The following is a 21,622-nucleotide window of genomic DNA, read 5'->3' on the forward strand; positions in this document are numbered from 1 at the left end:
CTCGACCGGCCTGAGCGCTTGCGCTGGCGGGAGACCGGGAGGGTGGAAGATGGAGGAGCCGACCGATACTGGGTCGATGGTTGCCGCAGCAGAACGCCGCGGACACATGCGCGAAAATGCGTCGCACCGCGGACGGGGAGCGCATCTACGTCGAGTGGAGCCTCCTGGAGCCATGCGGAGTCGTCGGCGATGAAGGCGAGAGCGCCGAGACGGATCTCTTGACCCTCGACCAAAATTCCAGCAGACACCATGATGAAAGTACTCGGAAGAATCGCAACTTCTCCACAAAATCGCTAAAACACCTGCCCCACGGTGGGCGCCAACTGTCGTGGTTCTAAGCCTGACAGTAGAGTGGGGGGTAGGTATGGAGAGGCAAGGTCCTAGCTATGGAGAGGTTGTAAGCACAAAGGATGTACGAGTTCAGGCCCTTCTCGGAAGAAGTAACAGCCCTACGTCTCGGAGCCCGGAGGCGGTCGAGTGGATTATGAATGTACGGATTACCAGGTGCCGAACCCTTCTGCCTGTGGAGGGGGGTGGCTTATATAGAGTGCGCCAGGACCCCAGCCAGCCCATGTAGGAGAGGGTTTAAGGTGAGTTAAGTCTGGGGCGTTACTGGTAACGCCCCACATAAAGTGCCTTTACTATCATAAAGTCTACTTAATTACAGGCCGTTGCGGTGCAGAGTGCCTCTTGACCTCCTGGTGGTCGAGTGAGTCTTCGTGGTCGAGTCCTTCAGGCCAGTCGAGTGAATCCTCGTTGGTCGACTGGAAGGCGACCTCTTCTAGGGATGTCCTAGGGTAAGTTACTTGGAACAGGTCCATGACCCTACCCTAGGTACATAACCCCATCACCCATAGCTCCATCGACGTACCCCCTGCACCCATATATACTATTGTATCCTAAAACTTCCAGAACAGAAGATAGATCGGGAGTTCCACCGCCGCAAGCCTTTGTAGCCACCAAAAACCTCTCGGGAGCCCGTTCCGGCGCCCTGCCGGAGAGGGAACCCATCACCGGTGGCCATCTTCATCATCCCGGCGCTATCCATGACGAGGAGGGAGTAGTTCACCCTCGGGGCTGAGGGTATGTACCAGTAGCTATGTGTTGGATCTCTCTCTCTCTCTCGTGTTCTCTCTCGTGTTCCATCTATGGCATGGTCTTGATGTATCCCGAGCTTTGCTATTGTAGTTGGATCTTATGATGTTTCTCCCCCTCTACTCTCTTGTGATGAATTGAGTTTCCCCTTTGAAGTTATCTTATCGGATTGAGTCTTTATGAGAACACTTGATGTATGTCTTGCCATGATTATTTGTGGTGACAATGGGATATCATGTGCCACTTGATGTATGTTTTGGTGATCAACTTGCGGGTTTCGTGACATTGGGAACCTATGCATAGGGGTTGGCACACGTTCTTGACTCTCCGATAGAAACTTTGGGGCACTCTTTGAAGTACTTTGTGTTGGTTGGATGAATCTGAGATTGTGTGATGCATATCGTATAATCATGCCCACGGATACTTGAGGTGACAATGGAGTATCTAGGTGGCATTAGGGTTTTGGTTGATTTGTGTCTTAAGGTGTTATTCTAGTGCGAACTCTTTTATAGATTGATCCGAAAGAATAACTTTGAGGTGGTTTCGTACCCTACCATAATCTCTACGTTTGTTCTCCGCTATTAGTGGCTTCGGAGTGACTCTTTGTTGCATGTTGAGGGCTTGTTATATGATCTATCTATGTTATTATTGTTGAGAGAGCTTGCACTACTGAAAGTATGAACCCTAGGCCTTGTTTCCTATCATTGCAATACCGTTTACGCTCACTTTTATCCTTAGTTACCTTGCTGTTTTTATTATTTTAGATTACAAAAACCTATATCTACTATCTATTTTGCACTTGTATCACCATCTCTTCGCCGAACTAGTGCACCTATGCAATTTACCATTGTATTGGGTGTGTTGGGAACATAAAAGACTCTTTGTTATTTGGTTGCAGGGTTGTTTGAGAGAGACCATCTTCATCCTACGCCTCCTACGGATTGATAAACCTTAGGTCATCCACTTGAGGGAAATTTGCTACTGTCCTACAAACCTGTGCACTTGCAGGCCCAACAATGTCTACAATAAGAAGGTTGTGTAGTAGACATCATAGCGGTTGCCGATGATGCTGCAAACAACCGCGTCCAGTTGGCGATGGTGCAATCGGTGAGGTGCGGTGCTGTGATCGTCGATGCAAGATGCTAGACCGGAGGATGTGCATTGTTAGTGCCTCCACGACGATGATATGAGGGAACCCAGGGGCCAGCGACAACGAGAGGCGAATGGCGACAATACGTCGGCATGCTGCAATGGTGACAACGATGAGCTGTGACGCGGGGAGGGGGCGGTGCTCGCTGATGCTAGCTCTATCCCCCACGTTTTTGGTGCGAGCAGTGGGCAAAGGAAACAACGACAGTGGAGGCGAGATCTAATGACCAAGAGGGTGGCGACTCCACAACTCGCGAGAGGACCTAGCTGGGCTCCCAATCGCCTGACTGACGCAGATCACTGCCCTATTTCTATACCTTAATCTATTATTCAGTATGCTTATTAGTAGTTATGTAAAATCTACCCTTCCAGCAAGTTTAAATATGAGTAAACGTACCATATTTTGAAGTAATTTGGTAAGAAAAGGTTAAATGTGATGAACGATCCGTTAGGGAATAAACGTGTCACAACCGTCACATTTACTTAAATGTGTCATGCCAGACACGTTTAAGCGTGGCCCGACAAGGCCGACCTAGATGGTCAGGTATGGATCCGATCCGGAGGAGGGGCGGTGACAATTGGAGTTAGTGGCGCCACGCATGAGATGAGCCCACCACCAGTACCCCCCTCCTCTCGCTAAAAAAAAATCACGCCCCTCCTTTTTTTTAGAATCTCAAAAAAAAACACGCCCCTCCTCTTCCGGTCTTCCTTCCCCTGCCGGACCTTCGCCGGCCGGCGCGTCTCCAGGCTCCAGGTTGCAGCGTACTACTGCAACTGCAGCTCTGCGTCGCCCATGGCGCTCGCTGTGAGAGCCGCGGCGGCTCCCTGCCGCCTTGGCCGCAGCCCAGGCCTGCCGCTGCTGGCTCACCGGTTGGCCGTCGCCGCGGCGGCCATCGCCCTCGGCCCGGCATGTACCTACCGTCCTACCCCACTAGCTGGTTCTCATCTCAGGTGTTTGGTGTTATGCCTATGCGGGGCTTTGGCAGGAACCAAACTTTGTATTTAGTAGAGTAGTCAATCGACTCGAGCTAGCCGTAAGTTTAGCAGAGTTTTTCAGTTTGGGGAGGTGCTGCGTGTCGTCATGGCGTGCACTGCTGGTATTTGGCTACCAGAGGGAAGGACTGAACCTGGCGTGGTAGATTAGTGACCAAGCTAAATGGTTATATGGCTGCTGATATCTGTATTTCTGTAATCTAGGATGAGTGGTCTCTGCAATCTAGCTTCCACTATTTAACTCTGAAGAGCTAATCTTGCTAGCAAGCGATCGTGCATGCTTTGGAAAAGAAGCTGCCTGTTTAAGTAGCATAGTTTACAGTCGCATTAAGTGTAAGCGTTTGATCTTATGTCAAGTTTGGACTTTATTCATACCGTGGGTGAAACTGACACTCACCATGCGAACAGTTTCAGGAGATCAAAACAGAGCAGAATGATGCTTTAAAAACCGAGGTGTTCGCATGCCCTGTTTGCTATGAACCACTGATAAGGAAAGGCCCGTCAGGCATGAACCTGTATGTCTATAGTCCATGAGTTACGTTCATCTCATGCAATGCTGTTGGCTGGGTTAGTGTTAGACTATGTATAGCTTCTGTACCTATGTACGTATATGGTACATATTGTAACACAACCATTATATATAATGAGATAAGCCACCCCTAGAGGGTTGTGCTGGTTCCCCAAAACTTATTGTCTTACATGGTATCACGCTAGGTTACGATCGCTTCCGCTTCTAAACCCTAATACCCGCACCGCCGCCGCAGCCGCCGCCGCCTTCACCGCCGCCGCCGCGCCACCGATCGCGCCGCCGCCATGTCGAGCGCCGCCACCACCGGTTCCACTGCTGCGGGCTTCCTCCCGGCCTCTCTTGCGGCTCTGCTCAACCTCCCGCTCGATGCCGTCTCTGTTCCGGCTCCGATCGGGACAAGGAGCATCGGCTCCGTCTTCTTCACGCCGCCGGCGCCCTCGCTTGGGCGTGACCTCGTGGTCCACACCGCGGCGCCGCCGTCCGCTGCGGACTCCGCAGGCGTCATCCCGCCGCTCCTGCCGCAAGCGGATCACACTGCCCCGCTGGCGGGGTTGGCGGCGTCCGCCCCGGCCGCGGGCCTTGCGGCGTCCGCACCGGCCGCGAGCTTTGCGGCGCCCGCCCTGGCTGCAGTCCCGCCTCCTCCCGCATCGGCTTCGGTGCCTCCGGCTGCCTCCATGGTGTTTGCACCCCAGGCAGCCTCCTCGATGGGATTGTCTTCGCCGCCGCCGTTTCACTTCGGTCATCTCATCACCATCAAGCTCTCCGCCGACAACTACATCTTCTGGCGTGCGCAGGTTCTCCCGCTCTTGGGGAGTCACTACCTGCTAGGCTACGTCGACGGATCGCTTCCCTGCCCACCCGCGCTGGTAGACAGCGTGCACGGTCCGGTCTACAATCCGGCCCATCGCGTCTGGACGGGGCAGGACCAGGCGAACCTCTCCTCCATCCAGGGGTCGCTCTCGCCGGCAGTTGCCGGCCTTGTTGTCTTCGCGAAGACGTCTCATGAGGCCTGGACCATCCTTGAGCGCACCTTTGCAGCGCAGTCCCAGGCTCGTGTCTCTGCACTCCGTCGTCAGCTTGGAGAGTGTCAGAAGCTTGACTCCACTGCCACTGAGTTCTACAACAAGGTCAAGGGCCTCGCCGACACATTGGCCTCCATTGGACAGCCCCTCACCGACTCTGAGTTCAACTCATTTATTGTCAATGGTCTTGATGAGGAGTATGATGCCTTAGTCGAGATCATCAACGAGCGGGGCAACTCGACACCCATGCTGGCACACGAGGTTTTCTCTCGGCTCCTTCTCACTGAGCAACGGGTCGAGACTCGCCGCACGAGGGGCACTGGCTCCCTCTCGGCCAACGCCGCCACCAAGGGTGGCCGCTCTTCTTCATCACCCCGGTCTCCCTTGGGGCTGGCGGTCCACGTGTGTGTCAGCTTTGTGGCCGCGATGGGCACTGGGCCTCCAAGTGTCATAAGCGCTTCCAGCGAAGCTTCCTTGGTCTTGGCAATGACGGCAAAGATACACGCAACAATGCCCGTCAGGTCGCCATGGCTGATCGTCCCGCGCCGCAGAAGCAACAGGGACACACTCAGTCCTACTCCATCGATCCACACTGGTACATGGACTCTGGGGCGACAGAGCATCTAACCAGCGAGATGGGGAAGCTTCACACTCGTGAACCCTATCATGGCTCCGACAAGATCCACACCGCCAATGGAGCAGGTATGCACATCTCTCATATTGGTCAAGCATCTCTTCTCACTAGACATGCCAATAGGAGTCTTCAGCTTTGCAATGTTCTTCGAGTTCCATCTGTGACCCGTAATCTTCTTTCAGTTCCTAAACTCACACGTGATAATAATGTGCTTTGTGAATTTCACCCTTTTGATCTTTTTATTAAGGATCGGGGCACGAGGGACATTCTTCTTAGTGGGCGGTTGTGCCAGGGCCTCTACCGTCTGGAGCATCCTGGTGTCGCTCGTGTTTTCAGTGGAGTTCGGGTCTCTCTGTCACAGTGGCATGCTCGTCTTGGTCACCCGGCCACACCTATTGTCCGTCATATTTTGCGTCGTCATGAGCTTCCTAGTTTGTCTAGTCATAAAGATGTAGCAGTGTGTGATGCTTGTCAGCAGGGGAAGAGTCATCAACTTCCTTTTTCGGAGTCCAGTCGTGAGGTGAAACATCCTTTAGAACTTGTGTTTTCAGATGTATGGGGTCCTGCTCAGACTTCTGTCAGTGGTCATAATTACTATATCAGTTTCGTTGATGCTTATAGTCGCTTTACCTGGCTTTACCTTATTAAACGCAAATCTGATGTGTTTGATATTTTTGTTCAGTTTCAAAAACATGTTGAACGTCTTCTCAAGTACAAAATTGTTCATGTCCAGTCAGACTGGGGGGGGCGAGTATCGCAACCTCAACTCTTTCTTTCAGTCGCTTGGGATAGCTCATCGTTTAGCATGTCCACATACACATCAGCAGAATGGTTCAGTCGAACGTAAGCATCGTCATATTGTTGAAGCTGGTCTTACTCTTTTGGCCCATGCATCTGTTCCGTTTCGGTTTTGGAGTGATGCTTTCACCACTGCATGCTTTCTCATCAACCGTACTCCTACTCGTGTTTTAAACATGAAGACTCCCATTGAGGTTCTCCTTAATGAACAACCTGATTATACCTTTCTCAAGGTATTTGGGTGTGCTTGCTGGCCGCATCTTCGTCCATATAACAAGCGCAAGCTTGAGTTTCGTTCTAAGAAGTGTGTTTTTCTTGGCTATAGCTCTCTTCATAAAGGTTACAAATGTCTTCATGTTCCCACTAATCGTGTCTATATATCTCGGGACGTCGTGTTTGATGAGCATGTTTTTCCCTTTGCCAACCTTCCCGTGTCTACTGTCGAACCACCATCCCTGCATTCATCCTCTGTTGCTTCTGACCAATTTGATGATGTTGCATACTCTCCTTTGCTGTTACCTAACCATGGTGCAGGAACCGGACGTGGAGCTCGTTTGGAGCTGTTGGAGGATTCACCATCATCATCGTCATCTTCTGGTGGGCACGTCGATCGCCCTATGTTGCATGGCATCGATTCGCGTGCCCATGCATGGTCACCCGACGAGCCTGTCGCGCCGAGCATCTCCACTGCTCGGTCTGTTTCGCCAGCGGCCGCCGAGTCGCCCGCGGCTCGGCCCGTCACGCCGTCTTCGCCTGCGGCTCGGCCCGTCACGCCATCTTCGCTCGCGGCTCGGGTCCTCACGTCGCCTTCATCAGCGGATCGGCCCGCGACACCGGCCGCGCCACGGCCCACTATGCCGAGCTCGCCATCGGCCCGGTCTGTGATGCCGGAGTCGCCAGCTGCTTCGTATGCTCTGCCGGTTTCGCCGGTGGGTCGGCCTTCTTCGCCAACCGAGTCCGATGCTACCGTGACTGGCTCCTCGTCACCGGCTGACTCGTCAACGTCGCCGTCCTCCAGCCCGTTGCAGGCTGCTCCGTCGACCTCGGTGGTTCCTGTGTCCCGTCCACATACACGCAGTCGCAGTGGCATTTTCAAACCTAAGGAACGTAAGGATGGTACGATTGCTTGGTTGGCTGCTTGTTTGGCTGCTGCTGTTGCGGATCCATCTTCTGAGCCTCGCTCATATCAGGCTGCCCTGCGCATTCCACATTGGCGAGAGGCTATGGAGCAGGAGTTTCATGCTCTTCTTCGTAACAAGACATGGACTCTCGTTCCTCCACCACCACGGGTAAATGTTATTGACTCAAAATGGGTATTCAAAGTGAAGAAGCATTCGGATGGATCTATTGAGCGTTACAAAGCGCGACTTGTTGCTCGCGGTTTTCGGCAGCGTCATGGTCTTGACTATGAGTACACCTTCAGTCCTGTCGTCAAGCCCACCACTATTCGGCTTCTTCTCTCCATTGCGGTTTCTCGTGGTTGGTCACTTCGTCAACTTGATGTGCAGAATGCTTTTCTACATGGATTTTTGGAGGAAGAGGTTTATATGAAACAGCCGCCTGGTTTCTCTGATCCTGATCGTCCTGACTATATCTGTCGTCTTTCCAAAGCACTATATGGTTTGAAGCAAGCTCCTCGTGCCTGGCATGCCCGCCTTGCCTCTGCCCTTCGTGCTCATGGGTTTGTGCCGTCTACTACTGACACTTCGTTATTTCTTCTACAGAAGCCAGAAGTCACTATGTATCTTTTGGTATATGTCGATGATATTATCCTTGTCAGCTCTTCTCAGTATGCTGCTGATGCTCTTGTCTGCTCTCTTGGTGCTGATTTTGCGGTCAAAGATCTTGGGAAGCTTCACTACTTTCTTGGAGTTGAGGTCACTTCTCGTGCTACTGGTCTTGTCCTTACGCAGAAGAAGTACTCCTTGGAGTTGTTACAGAGAGCTGGCATGCTGAAGTGCAAACCGACCACCACACCCATGTCGTCTACCGACAAGATAACAGCTGTTGATGGTGAGCTTTTGTCTCCTGCGGATGCCACAGAGTACAGGAGCATTGTTGGTGGACTTCAGTACTTGACGATCACGAGATCAGATATCTCTTATGCTGTTAACAGGGTTTGTCAGTATCTTCAGGCTCCCAGAGATACTCATTGGGCTGCTGTTAAACGCATTCTTCGTTATGTTCAGTTCACCCTGACATTTGGTATGCATATTCGGCCGACTTCCTCTCGGGTCCTTTCGGCCTTCTCTGATGCAGATTGGGCTGGTAGCCCAGATGACAGGCGATCCACGGGGGGTTATGCAGTATTCTTTGGCTCTAATTTGATCGCCTGGAGTGCTCGGAAACAGGCTACTGTGTCACGTAGCAGTACTGAAGCTGAGTACAAGGCTGTGGCTAATGCTACTGCAGAGATTATTTGGGTGCAGTCTTTGCTTCAGGAGTTGGGTTTGTCTCAACCACAGCCTCCTATTCTTTGGTGTGATAACATCGGTGCTACATACCTTTCTGCAAATCCAGTATTTCATGCCCGAATGAAACACATTGAAGTTGACTATCACTTTGTACGGGAACGTGTATCACAGAAGCAACTCCAGATCAAGTTTATCTCATCTAAGGATCAATTTGCAGACATCTTCACTAAGCTTTTACCGCTGCCACAGTTTGAGGCTTGTAGGCGCAATCTTACCCTTCTCAGTTCTTTAGAAAGTGGCTAAGATTGAGGGAGGGTGTTAGACTATGTATAGCTTCTGTACCTATGTACGTATATGGTACATATTGTAACACAACCATTATATATAATGAGATAAGCCACCCCTAGAGGGTTGTGCTGGTTCCCCAAAACTTATTGTCTTACAGTTAGGATTTATGTTGTTTTGGCTTCTACGTGTGTCCCAGGCTAGCAATTTATAGGTCAGGATTTAAATGTTCAAAATGCAACCAGTCATTCACCAGGAAAGATATCTTCCTGGATCTCACTGTCACCTCAGGCATGAAAGAATACAGTGAACTGAAGCCTGCTAGGACTGAGCTGTTCAGGAGCCCGCTTGTCTCCTTTCTTCAAAACTTCAACCGGAGTGGCTTCCCTGGCCACGATGAAGAGGTACATTTCTTGGCTGCTTCATCCTTCAATTCCACGGCCTTAAGCTGTTACTTCTCAGTGAGAAACTATTTATATTAAGTCGTAAATCTCTCAAAGCCAAGTATTTGGTGCTTCATGTTTTTGTGTTGCAACAAAAAATGATCGCCACTCTTTCATGTCAAGATAATATTCATGTTTTGTGGCTTGTTTTCAAGGAAGTTTGTAAGCTCCGGGGCATACTCATCTGTGATTGCTTCGGACTTTTCTGAGAATATCCTCCGCCAATGCTATGACTACATCAAACAAGAAGAAACCCCTATGAACACGTGAGCTTTCCTTCGTGCTTATTTTGAGCTTTTCCTGTGAGGATTGAAAAAAGGTCCTGTAACATCCAACATCCAACTCTAACAAACCATCAAGTAGACAACTTGGGCCATCTATTTTTTGTGTGGAAACTAGTGCTTTATTTTTCTTTAATACCAAAAAGACTAAGATCTATGTGGTCAGCATCTAATTGAACGGCATGTGAATAAGCGATATTGTGCTCCCTTAGTTCAATCTATTACTACCTCAGAATGTTCTTTTTGATCCAAGTACACTACAGTAATCGTGAACATTCATTAGCAGTATTCGATGATGCTTCTAGCAAATACTTACTGTTCTCTTCTTTTGGTTCTGCAGGAACCTCGCTCTCGTAAGGGCCGATATTTCGAGGCTCCCTTTTGCTTCAGGTTCAATTGATGCCATTCATGCTGGAGCTGCTATCCATTGTTGGCCATGCCCTTCAAATGCGGTATAGTACCTGTCTCATTTGCACTTTTGATTCAATATTGTACATGGTTCGTAACTTAACATGGTAAAACTGGTGTCTTCGGAATTGCGATCTTGTTTGTCAGAGTCCAATGAACAATTAGCCAATCCAGAGAGTTTACACCACTTTGGGATTACATGAGAAATAATGACCTGTACTTCTGTTAGTTATTAACTGCTGAATGCGTCTATAAAGTCGACCTCAATAGTTAAGTTCTTAGTTAATTTGGGTTGAACAGCTTTGTGCAGGAACAGGGCATCATGCGATGACCTGTGTACCTTATCTAGAGACCTCCTCCCCATTACATTAATACAGAGTGCTTCACTAGTCTGTCTAGGTAGTTAGGCAGGAGATAGAAGCTGCTCCCTCCAGATGGCTCAATCTACTCTCAACTCTCGACACACTTAATATGGCAGCCTATGCTTCGCAGTTCTAGAAAAATAATAGAACGCTTGTTGCTAGGTCACTGCTACACCAAAAGTAGTATACGATGTCTTGTAGCATTCACTAGTGCAGCTTCATTTTTTAGGGTAATCAGCTGCTAGCCTCTGGATCTTTTCGACACAATCCTTATCTATAGGAGGCGAGATCCTTCTTTTCAAATTTGCCTGGAATTTAAGAAATGAAAGAGATGAAAACCAGTGGTGTTCCATAATGAATTCAGCATACTTGTGGAATAACCTTCTTTTTAGATGTGGGCCTGACCGTGTAGGCTTTCAACAAGTTTCTCCATTTATCCTGAATGATTAAAGAAAACATAAAAATTGTCATATTTTGCAATAAAAAAATATAGATAAATAAAAGATTAACAGAGAAAAATGTGAGAAACAACAAATTAATGAACAGAGATAATATCTATAGATGCATGTGCTTTAGGGTGCAATAAATCACCAATTGACTATACCTTAAGATGCTCCGCCGTTCGAACTGATATCGGAAACCTTTCATTCTTCAATTTAGTCCAATGTCTAACCCCATATACAGATACACCATCCACTAGCTCTTTCACCTCTTCAAATGTCCAATGGTCGTTGTTTCTTCTGCCCCCATGTTTGTGGCCTTCACTTGCAGAGGAGAAGTCACGGGAGCATGGTTCCATGTTTATCGACCACGTTCCTCTCTTGCGTGCACTTCTCACGCGACTCCCGTGCTTCCAACCACTTTTTGGCATGTAACCTGAAGCTCATAGCATATGTATTTAACTACTTGAGACAATGACAAGTCGTATATTGCAACGAATGGATCCTATATAATTCATACCTAGTAGATGGCAGGCCCCCTCCTCCAGCAGTGTGGCGGTGGGTGCAAGCCTCCTGCTTCTTCGATGACAAGGCGGCGGGTACCTGTACGCTCCTCCCTCTCTCATCTCCTCCTCCTCCTCCTCCTCCTCTCCTCCTCCTCCTCCTCCTCCTACTCCTCCGCCGCCGCCAAGGGCCATGGTGTCAAGGGCCTCCTCTTTCTCAGGCAACACCTCCGGTGGAGCAGGTTCAAGTGTTTGTATTGCCATGCCATGGTCACTAGTTGGTGAATAAAATCTGCATTCAATCTGCAATGATGATACATATTTTCAGTACCATTTGCCATGTTCATTTATTGGCAAGTTTGTACTTTTGCATGTGCAAAAATCTTGCCTCATGAGTTAAATTTGCCTCCTTTATATAAGTAGGATTGAATGAACCTGCAAGGAAAGCTTCATATGTTAATTGGTTTCAAAGTCAGACCATGGATAAAATTCTTGCTTGTGTAATGAAGTTTGGAATGGACGCAACAATTAAACATCATACATTTCAGCAATCTGTCCAAATCATGTTCATCTTGGGATCCTTCTAAGAGTGCTTGGTAGTCCGTGGTGTCATAATCCAGGGATATTGAGTAAACTTCAATCTCCGCCTGTCATCAGAGCAATGAAACATATGTTAATTTTGTGCTAGGATTTTGATTAGCCCCTTACGAATTATATATCCAAGATTTAATAAGAGCTATATTACATCCAGTTTAAATGAAAGTTGGCTAAAAACCAGGGAATATGCTTCTATACTTTTTATTGACTATTTTGTTTGTGTTTATAGTCTTCTTTCAGATTATTTATGGGTTTTTATTTTAGAAATTCAGGCCAGCTCCATTTTTTTTGAAATGAAACCAAGCATATTGGTAACTAGTCATGCATGGTGTCTAGCATAAATATGTGAGCTGATCGATCAACAAAGTAAATATATATATACCTGGCTTGGAAGAGGATCAACGAAGATGGATGCCCAAATCTCTACTTGTTCCATTGTGTCGGTGAGAAGCTACCACACTTGCCCAATGTAGGAAACTGAAATCATGGCAAAAGTAAAAGTGTTTATTTAATAGTCCCTTCGTTCACAAATTTAAGATGTTTTGGATATCTCAATATGAACTACATATGGACTGAAATGAGTGAACAAACACACTGAAATATGTTTATATAAATCCGATTCAGAAAAAAGTTAGAACATCATGTATCTGTGAACGGAGGGAGCACCACATACTGTAAATTACTTGTTCCAGCCAGTAATACATACTGTACATGGTGCATTGTAAAGGCAGATATATACTCCACGTGTTTATTTAATTGTTTTTCTTCTTGTTTAAAACACATGGTAAAGCCAGACAGATACTTATTTGTTTTTCTTTTTGTATCGATGACCAAAAATAGTAATAGTTGAGTATGCAGAGTCGATCATCTCACCTACTGCAATGCAATGCAAACTTGTACCACAAAGTAGCTTTTTTGCATGGTACCACAAAGTAGCTAGCCAGCATGTGTCGGTGCAACAAATTAACAGCCCAGGCCCAGCCCACAAAAATAGAAAAAAAAACTGCCCAAGGTAATTAAGCTACATATATAATCCGCTAGCAATCAGATCAACTAGTACAAGTTAAATGAAGAAGTTCCTCTCTGGTCTGCAGTCACATATATATATCCATACTACTCCCTGCGTTTCAAAATAGATGACTCAACTTTGTATAAGTGTGGACAGAGACCGGATAAATAATGTATCAGGCTTCAACCGCGCGCGCAGGGCCTCCGGTGCGCCGTGCCGGCGGCTGGTGGGTTTGCCGCCGTTCCTCCAAGTTGGTACTCGTAGTTGCAGACGACCGAAGCAGAGACGGCGGCCTCAGCTTGGAGACACGGGGCGACACCCTAGCTACGTAAGTGGTGTGAGAGAGTGGCCGGGGGCCGTTTTATACATGCATTGCCATCCTAGCAACTTCCGGGAAACTGCATGCCCCCGGTACGGTACGGTTCAGTTCCTCGACGACGACGGCAGCCGCGAAAATCGTGTCTGTGTGCGCGTGTGTTAACCTGCACTAAGCTTGATGACATGCGATGCGATGTGAGCTTGATGCTGCAACTTCCACCAAGTTTCCTCCTCCCCAAATTTGAACCAACATGGTGCGTGCAGTCCCCTCTTCAATTTCTAGCACCCTCCATCACTTCACGCGCCATTCATTTGGGTTTGGGTACCAAACTCACACACAGCCTCCACTCTCCACCACCGAAAGTCAGGCTGCAGGTCAGGTGGACCGATGGAACGTGCCTTTTTTGCCTAGTTTGTGCGAACGAGTCAAGCAGGCTCGTGGCTGTACCTTTGGCTTAAAATGGTAACTTCACTGAAGGTAATGCATTACTCGAGGAACCGATGGATCACTCTCAACCGGTCGTTTTTTGCCCGAACAAGGTCGGAGACTCATGGCTAAGCCTTTAGCCCAAAATGCCCATTTATTTATGGTTCTATTTGCTATCACAAGGACTCTAGCTAACCTAATCCATGTGATGTGTCCACTTCACACAACAGTGTTGTCGAATTAGTGTCAACTTTTGTTTGCGTTTTGATCTAGAGAACTTCTGCAAGTGTAGAAAGCCCTCAACACACGGGAGCCAGCTCAGTCAATGGAAACGACGGAGAATCTATATGACTAAAACTGACATTCACTGGAAACCTGGAAACTCGAATACGTGTCGTTGGATCGAAAATGTGGGGGGCAGATCATCCTCCAATCTGTACCAAATAAGGCCCTGGAGTGTGGTGCAGCAACCATCCAGGGATAGCACATTCCTTTTAAGACAATACTAGGTAATTACCCGTGCGCTGCAACCGTGCGTACATATTATAGGTTCAACAACTATTGTGTTTAACTACCTTTAAGGTTCTTATGCATACTTATTCTTTTCTCATCAAATCTCTCCCTATCCCCCTATGGTGCATTTCCAGTAAGCCCTCTCGGCATAACCAACTTTTGTCCCCAATTCACACTTGAACATCTACACATGCCCTAGTGGAGGGCGCCGGCCATGGCCGATATACAACCGGGACTCATGGCTACGGGTAGCCATGTGGGACGCCACCATTGCTCTTCGCTGGAGGTCCACCTAGTGCAGCCGCCGCCGTCACAAGCAGGGCCGTAGTGGAGGGTGTCATCGCGCCGCTTGCGCCCGGGCCCGGAGCAGCCAGAGATGGGGCGCCATTGTCGTTGGTCGCGAGGACCCGTGCACCACCTTCGCCATTGGTGGCTACGCCGCAGGAGGGCCTCACCAGGGAAGAAGGAAGTTGTCACAGCTTGCTTTGGCCAGAGAAGCCGAGCTGTGTCGTTCGCCACCTCTGTTGTTGGTGGCCGATGCGTCGGCCGGGGCTGTATAGGAGAAAGAAACCTTGTCGGAGTCGCGGGCCACACATCATAGCATCACTGCATGCTTCTGCTCTGTAGCCGCACCGAGCACTAGTCGTTCGAGAGCCTGATGGTGGAAGGCATCCATGAGTCCAGGGCGGTGGATTGTATGCCACCACCCTCGCTGGTGGGGAAACTGCCGTCGAGGCCGATGGTGCTCCATGGGTCTCTTGCCTTCGATCTTATGAAGTGATTCGTCCAAATACGTCAATTGCTAGGTATTAGTTCTTTGAACTGAGGTGTCTCCCTCCGGTCTGTTTTACTCCGCATATAAGATTTGTCTAAATTCAAACTTTAAAAAGTTTGACCATAATTATATGAAAAGAATAACAATATCAACAATACTAAAGTTATACGATATGAAAATTAAATCCATGACACAACCTATGATATTGATTTTGTATTGTGAATGATGATATTTTTTTTCTATAAAGTTGGTTAAACTTTACGTAGTTTGACTTCAGACAAAGCATATATGAGGAGTAAAAAGGACTCGTGAGAGTGTAAAGGGAATGAAACTCTAAAACAATATCCCATCCATGGAACAAAGCATCATAGATCACATCAACAAATAGACCTTCAACAAAGAATGACCATCAAAGAATAAATAGTACTCCGTTCATCCCATAATATAAGAGCGTTTCTGACACTAGTGTAGTGTATAAAATGCTCTTATATTATGGGACCAGGGGAGTAGATAATATTTTTTAAATATTTTAGAACAAATTATAAGATATTTATGTGATTGTTAATTTTATGTGAAGGCGTGCATATGGATCGTGTGTTGCACGCGTGCTCACATTGTTGGGCATCAGACACATTTAAATGACGGTAGAAAAGCTTATTGAAAATAATATTTAAAATAGACATTTTTACTATAGATTGTGATACGTGCACACTCATGCTAAGAAAAGAGCCCGCAACAAGGAATGGATGTATCTAAATGTATTTTAGTTTTAGATACATTCATTTTTATGCATTTCTCCCATAAGTATTTCCGGACGGAGGGGGTAGTTATCAACAAAAGTACCACCAATCTCAAACATGCATTGAACGGTAGATTCCTTGACTTCACATTTCACATGGCGTGCACAATAGAAAACTGCACTCTGCTCAAGTAGTACTCTTCGAACTTTGTTTGAAAGTTTTATTTTTACTCCCTCCGTTCCTAAATATTTGTCTTTCTAGAGATTTCAATAAGTGACTACATACGGAGCAAAATGAGTGAATCTACACTCTAAAATATGTCTATATACATCCATATGTGGTAGTCCATTTAAAATCTCTAAAAAGACAAATATTAAGGAACGGAGGGAGTACATTCTTTAGAACATTTTTTCTAGAGAAACATTATTTTTGCTAAGCTGTCAACCAGTTCTTTTTTAGTGTTAGAAGTTTTTTTTTCCGAAAAAGAGTGTTATAAGCTGACTTTTTTTAGTGCTATCTTTTAGTGTTATAAGCTGACTAGTACTCAGTTTTTTCTTGGTTTTTGAGATCAGCTGGACGACTGGACGACTGAGATGCCGGGCCTGAAAAGTGGGCATGTCATTACCAGCCAAGACCTTAGTCCAAATACGTCGATTGCTAGGTCTTAGTTATTTAGTTCTTTGAATTAAGGTGTCAATTTTTGTTCATATTTTGAAATCCTCTCTCCGATCCATTTTACTCCGCATATAAGATTTGTCTCAAGTCAAACTTCGTAAAATTTGGCCATATTTATATGAAAAAGTATCAATATCTACAATACTAAAGTTATAAAATTTGTAAATTTAATTTATAACACAACTAATTGTATTGATTTTGTATTGTGAATGTTGATATTTTTTCTGTAAAGTTGATCAAACTTTACATGGTTGACTTCAGACAAATCTTATATGAAAAATAAAAAGGACTCATGTGAGTATAAGGGAATGAAACTCTAAACAATAACCCATCCATGGAGCCAAGCATCATGGATCGCATTCGCATCCAGAGACTGGATTTTCTACCATGCACGGGAGGTCCCGTGCATGGTCTAGTTGGCACTCTTTGTAGAATACCTTATTCATACGTCCAGAACTATTCATCAACATTAAGTGATATATGGGCCCAGTAATGCAGATTAAATGTCATCCCTGTGCGGAACCAGTCTATCTATACAAAAGCTAGCATTTTATTTTCTTGTGAGATATTAATTCGTCAATATGTTTTGAATATTAATTCCATATTAAAAAAATTGAATTCCTAACGACATGCTTTTTAAAACAAGGTTAATATTGAATATATTTTAATTGAGTTTCAATTTCATCAGCATATTTCACTTATTTTTTAAAACTGATTTGACTCATTTTAAAAAGCATATTCCAGTCATTTAAAATAATCATTTATCTCAAAATGTTGACTTCACACATTCCAAACAATGCTTTTACTCATTTGGAACAAACAAATTTTGCTTAATCCAGATAAACAATTTCCTAATTTCAATAAAATAACTTCACTCAATTTTTATTTGCATTTCACTCATTAAGAATCATTTCAATAACTGATTTAATCATTAAAAATTTCTAAAGGTCGAAATTATAACGTGTTTGGAATCTATCCAAGGTTGATCTTGTTCTAAAGGTCTTGATGCGATGAGTTCAAATATATCAAAACTTCCAAAAAAGGAATTTTGGTTTCAAAGATATTAGATTTTGTAAAGGAAACTAAAAATGATGGATTTTGAGAGGTAAAGAGGAGATACTGTCAGCCATGCATGTGTCATAGTTTGTGAGCAGAGAGAGAGACGCATGCATGGCATTAAGTGGACTGACATGATACAATGCTATATTAATGCGAACGGCATAGTCTATACGTATACGACGAAGCATAGTTTGCATGCACTCGGATCTCCAGCGTAATCCAGCCAAGGATGCACTGGACCTCCCGTACATGGGAGAATCGCTTTTCTCTTCGCATCCAAACTCTAAACAATTTTTTTCTGAGAAACTCGAGTGTTATATAGCCCTTATAAAAGGTAGTAGGCCTATCGTCCCAGGGAAGAAGAAAAAAAAAGAAAAAATTCAAAAAAACCGCCATGATGCAAATATAGAAAACGTGATCCTCTATTTTTTATTCCAAAAGAACGCATAAAAAGATATGTGTTTTTCCTGATATGTATATCAAAAAGTGCTAGTTTGGCAAAGTGAAGACAAAACAGTATTTTAGCTAAAAGTGCCATTGTCTGGGAATCATACATGGAAAATTTTAGAAAAGATAAAATATATGAAATTGCCATGATCGATATAAGGAAAACTCCATGACATTAAAAATAAAAATGCCATGATGCAGAAATTATTTTAAAAAGCCATGCTTGTATTTTCAAAAATAAAAAAAGTCATGCCAATGAATAATTATCATGCTATAGATGAAAATTTTCACATGCTCTTAATAAAGTGTCATGCTCTTAAACAATATAAAAATGCCATGATCTTAATAATAAACATGCCATGGCATAAACATGAATGGAAAATTCCATGATATCATAAAACAATTGCCATGTTTTTGAGGGAGCAATGCCATGTTTCTAAGTACACAAAGATTATGAAAAATGTCATCTTAGTTTTACAGAAATGCCATGGTTAAAAAATATACTCTTGCATGGTATATGCATATTAAACTTGCTGCGGCAAATCAAATGAACAAAGAAAATACAAAATCTGACCAAAAAATGCTATCGCAGGTGCATATTAAAAATGCCATGGTTTGTGAAATGAAAATGCGATGTACACAAATATTTTTCACCACTGAAACAAAATTGCCATGGCAAGATACATATAAAAATTGCCATGGTATGTTATAATAAACTGCCATGGTCTATATAAAATAATTTGCCATGAATGTAAACAATGCCATAGTAAGCTCGACAAAGAAAAGTGCCGTACAATGAAGGAAATATGCCCTAGAGGCAATAATAAAGTTATTATTTATTTCCTCATAAAATGATAAATGTTTATTATTCATGCTAGAATTGTATTAACCGGAAACATGATACATGTGTGAATACATAGACAAACATATAGTCACTAGTATGCCTCTACTTGACTAGCTCATTAATCAAAGATGGTTATGTTTCCTAACCATAGACATGTGTTGTCATTTGATTAATGGGATCACATCATTAGGATAATGATGTGATTGACATGACCCATTCTGTTAGCCTAGCACTTGATCGTTTAGTATATTGCTATTGCTTTCTTCATGACTTATACATGTTCCTGTAACTATGAGAATTATGCAACTCCCGTTTACCGGAGGAACACTTTGGGTACTACCAAACGTCACAACGTAACTGGGTGATTATAAAGGAGTACTACAGGTGTCTCCGAAGGTACATGTTGAGTTGGCGTATTTCGAGATTAGGTTTTGTCACTCCGATTGTCCGAGAGGTATCTCTGGGCCCTCTCGGTAATGCACATCACTATAAGCCTTGCAAGCAATGTGACCAATGAGTTGGTTACGGGATGATGCATTACGTAACGAGTAAAGAGACTTGCCGGTAACGAGATTGAACTAGGTATACCGATGATCAAATCTCGGGCAAGTAACACACCGATGAGAAAGGGAACAACGTATGTTGTTATGCGGTTTGACCGATAAAGATCTTCGTAGAATATGTAGGAACCAATACGGGCATCCAGGTTCCGCTATTGGTTATTGACCGAGAATAGTTCTAGGTCATGTCTACATAGTTCTCGAACCCGTAGGGTCCGCACGCTTAACGTTACGATGACAGTTTTATTATGAGTTTATAAGTTTTGATGTACCGACGTTTGTTCGGAGTCCCGGATGTAATCACGGACATGACGAGGAGTCTCGAAATGGTCGAGACATAAAGATCGATATATTGGAAGCCTATATTTGGACATCGGAATCGTTCCGGGTGAAATCGGCATTTTACCAGAGTACCAGGAGGTTACCGGAACCCCCCGGGGGGTTATTGGGCCTACATGGGCCTCGAGGGAGAAGAGGGAAGGAGGCAGGAGGGGGCCGCGCGCCCCTACCCTTCCTAGTCCGAATAGGACAAGGGAAGGGGGGCGGCGCCCCCCCTTTCCTTTCCCTCTTCCTCCTCCTTCCCTCCTTCTCCTACTCCAACTAGGAAAGAAGGGAGTCCTACTCCCGGTGGGAGTAGGACTCCCCCCTTGGCGCGCCCTCCTTGGCCGGCCGCCTCCTCCCCCCTGGCTCCTTTATATACGGGGGCGGGGGGGGCACCCCATAGACACACAAGTTGATCTACGGATCGTTCCTTAGCCGTGTGCGGTGCCCCCCTCCACCATATTCTACCTCGGTCGTATCGTCGTGGAGTTTAGGCGAAGCCCTGCGCCGGTAGAACATCATCATCGTCACCACGCTGTCGTGCTGACGGAACTCATCTCCGGAGCTTTGCTGGATTAGAGCCCGGAGATCGTCATCGAGCTGAACGTGTGCTAAACTCGGAGGTGCTGTACGTTCGGTGCTTGGATCGGTCGGATCGTGAAGACGTACGACTACATCAACCGCGTTGTGCTAACGCTTCCGGTTACGGTCTACGAGGGTACGTGGATGAACACTCTCCCCTCTCATTGCTATGCCATCACCATGATCTTGCGTGTGCGTAGGAATTTTTTTTAAATTACTACGTTCCCCAACAGTGGCATCCGAGCCTAGGTTTTATGCGTTGATGTTATATGCACGAGTAGAACACAAGTGAATTGTGGGCGATACAAGTCATACTGCTTCCAGCATGTCATACTTTGGTTCGGCGGTATTGTGAGATGAAGCGGCCCGGACCGACATTACGCGTACGCTTATGCGAGACTGGTTTCACCGTTACGAGCACTCGTGCTTAAAGGTGGCTGGCGGGTGTCTGTCTCTCTCACTTTAGCTGAATCGAGTGTGGCTACGCCCGGTCCTTGCAAAGGTTAAAACAGCACTAACTTGACGAACTATCGTTGTGGTTTTGATGCGTAGGTAAGAACGGTTCTTGCTAAGCCCGTAGCAGCCACGTAAAATTTGCAACAACAAAGTAGAGGACGTCTAACTTGTTTTTGCAGGGCATGTTGTGATGTGATATGGTCAAGACGTGATGCTATATTTTATTGTATGAGATGATCATGTTTTGTAACCGAAGTTATCGGCAACTGGCAGGAGCCATATGGTTGTCGCTTTATTGTATGAAATGCAAACGCCCTGTAATTGCTTTACTTTATCACTAAGCGGTAGCGATAGTTGGCGTAACGACAACGATGCTACGATGGAGATCAAGGTGTCGCGCCGGTGACGATGGTGATCATGACGGTGCTTCGAAGATGGAGATCACAAGCACAAGATGATGATGGTCATATCATATCACTTATATTGATTGCATGTGATTTTTATTCTTTATGCATCTTATCTTGCTTTGATTGACGGTAGCATTTTAAGATGATCTCTCACTAATAATCAAGAAGTGTTCTCCCTGAGTATGCACCGTTGCGAAAGTTCTTCGTGCTGAGATACCACGTGATGATCGGGTGTGATAGGCTCTACGTTCAAATACAACGGGTGCAAAACAGTTGCACACAAGGAATACTCAGGTCATACTTGACGAGCCTAGCATATACAGATATGGCCTCGGAACACGGAGACCGAAAGGTCGAACGTGAATCATATAGTAGATATGATCAACATAGTGATGTTCACCATTGAAACTACTCCATCTCACGTGATGATCGGACATGGTTTAGTTGATTTGGATCACGTGATCACTTAGATGACTAGAGAGATGTCTGTCTAAGTGGGAGTTCTTAAGTAATATGATTAATTGAACTTAAATTTA

General features: G+C 45.6%; 2 protein-coding genes across 2 annotated transcripts in view; one reads left to right on the top strand and one right to left on the bottom strand.

Annotated features, from left to right (window-relative positions):
* The first annotated feature begins 3,037 nt into the window (after positions 1 to 3,037).
* On the top strand, positions 3,038 to 10,101 carry LOC123158543 (uncharacterized methyltransferase At2g41040, chloroplastic-like). The gene is made up of 5 exons (XM_044576483.1): positions 3,038 to 3,151; positions 3,646 to 3,752; positions 9,119 to 9,380; positions 9,486 to 9,628; positions 9,984 to 10,101. Exons 1-5 carry the CDS (start codon positions 3,038 to 3,040, stop codon positions 10,099 to 10,101), a joined length of 744 nt encoding a protein of 247 aa, XP_044432418.1.
* Positions 10,102 to 10,631: 530 nt separating this feature from the next.
* LOC123158544 (hydroquinone glucosyltransferase-like) overlaps positions 10,632 to 21,622 on the bottom strand; it is a 28,431-nt gene continuing 17,440 nt past the window's right edge. The window contains exons 4-6 of the mRNA XM_044576484.1: positions 11,018 to 11,289; positions 10,783 to 10,851; positions 10,632 to 10,721 (exon numbers count right to left, since the gene is read on the bottom strand). Of these exons, the coding sequence (XP_044432419.1) occupies positions 10,632 to 10,721; positions 10,783 to 10,851; positions 11,018 to 11,289 (431 nt within the window). The remainder of the gene's footprint in view (positions 10,722 to 10,782; positions 10,852 to 11,017; positions 11,290 to 21,622) is intronic.

Source organism: Triticum aestivum, chromosome 7B (genome assembly GCF_018294505.1).
Source record: "Triticum aestivum cultivar Chinese Spring chromosome 7B, IWGSC CS RefSeq v2.1, whole genome shotgun sequence".
Taxonomy (NCBI): Eukaryota; Viridiplantae; Streptophyta; class Magnoliopsida; order Poales; family Poaceae; genus Triticum; species Triticum aestivum.

Excerpts from the sequence above, each read along its gene's own strand:
- LOC123158543 (XM_044576483.1), top strand. The coding sequence starts at position 3,038 with ATGGCGCTCGCTGTGAGAGCCGCGGCGGCTCCCTGCCGCCTTGGCCGC. Across the intron at positions 3,152-3,645 it reads CGGCCATCGCCCTCGGCCCG|TTTCAGGAGATCAAAACAGA; the intron begins GCATGTACCTAC and ends CCATGCGAACAG. Across the intron at positions 9,381-9,485 it reads CCTTAAGCTGTTACTTCTCA|ATAATATTCATGTTTTGTGG; the intron begins GTGAGAAACTAT and ends TTTCATGTCAAG.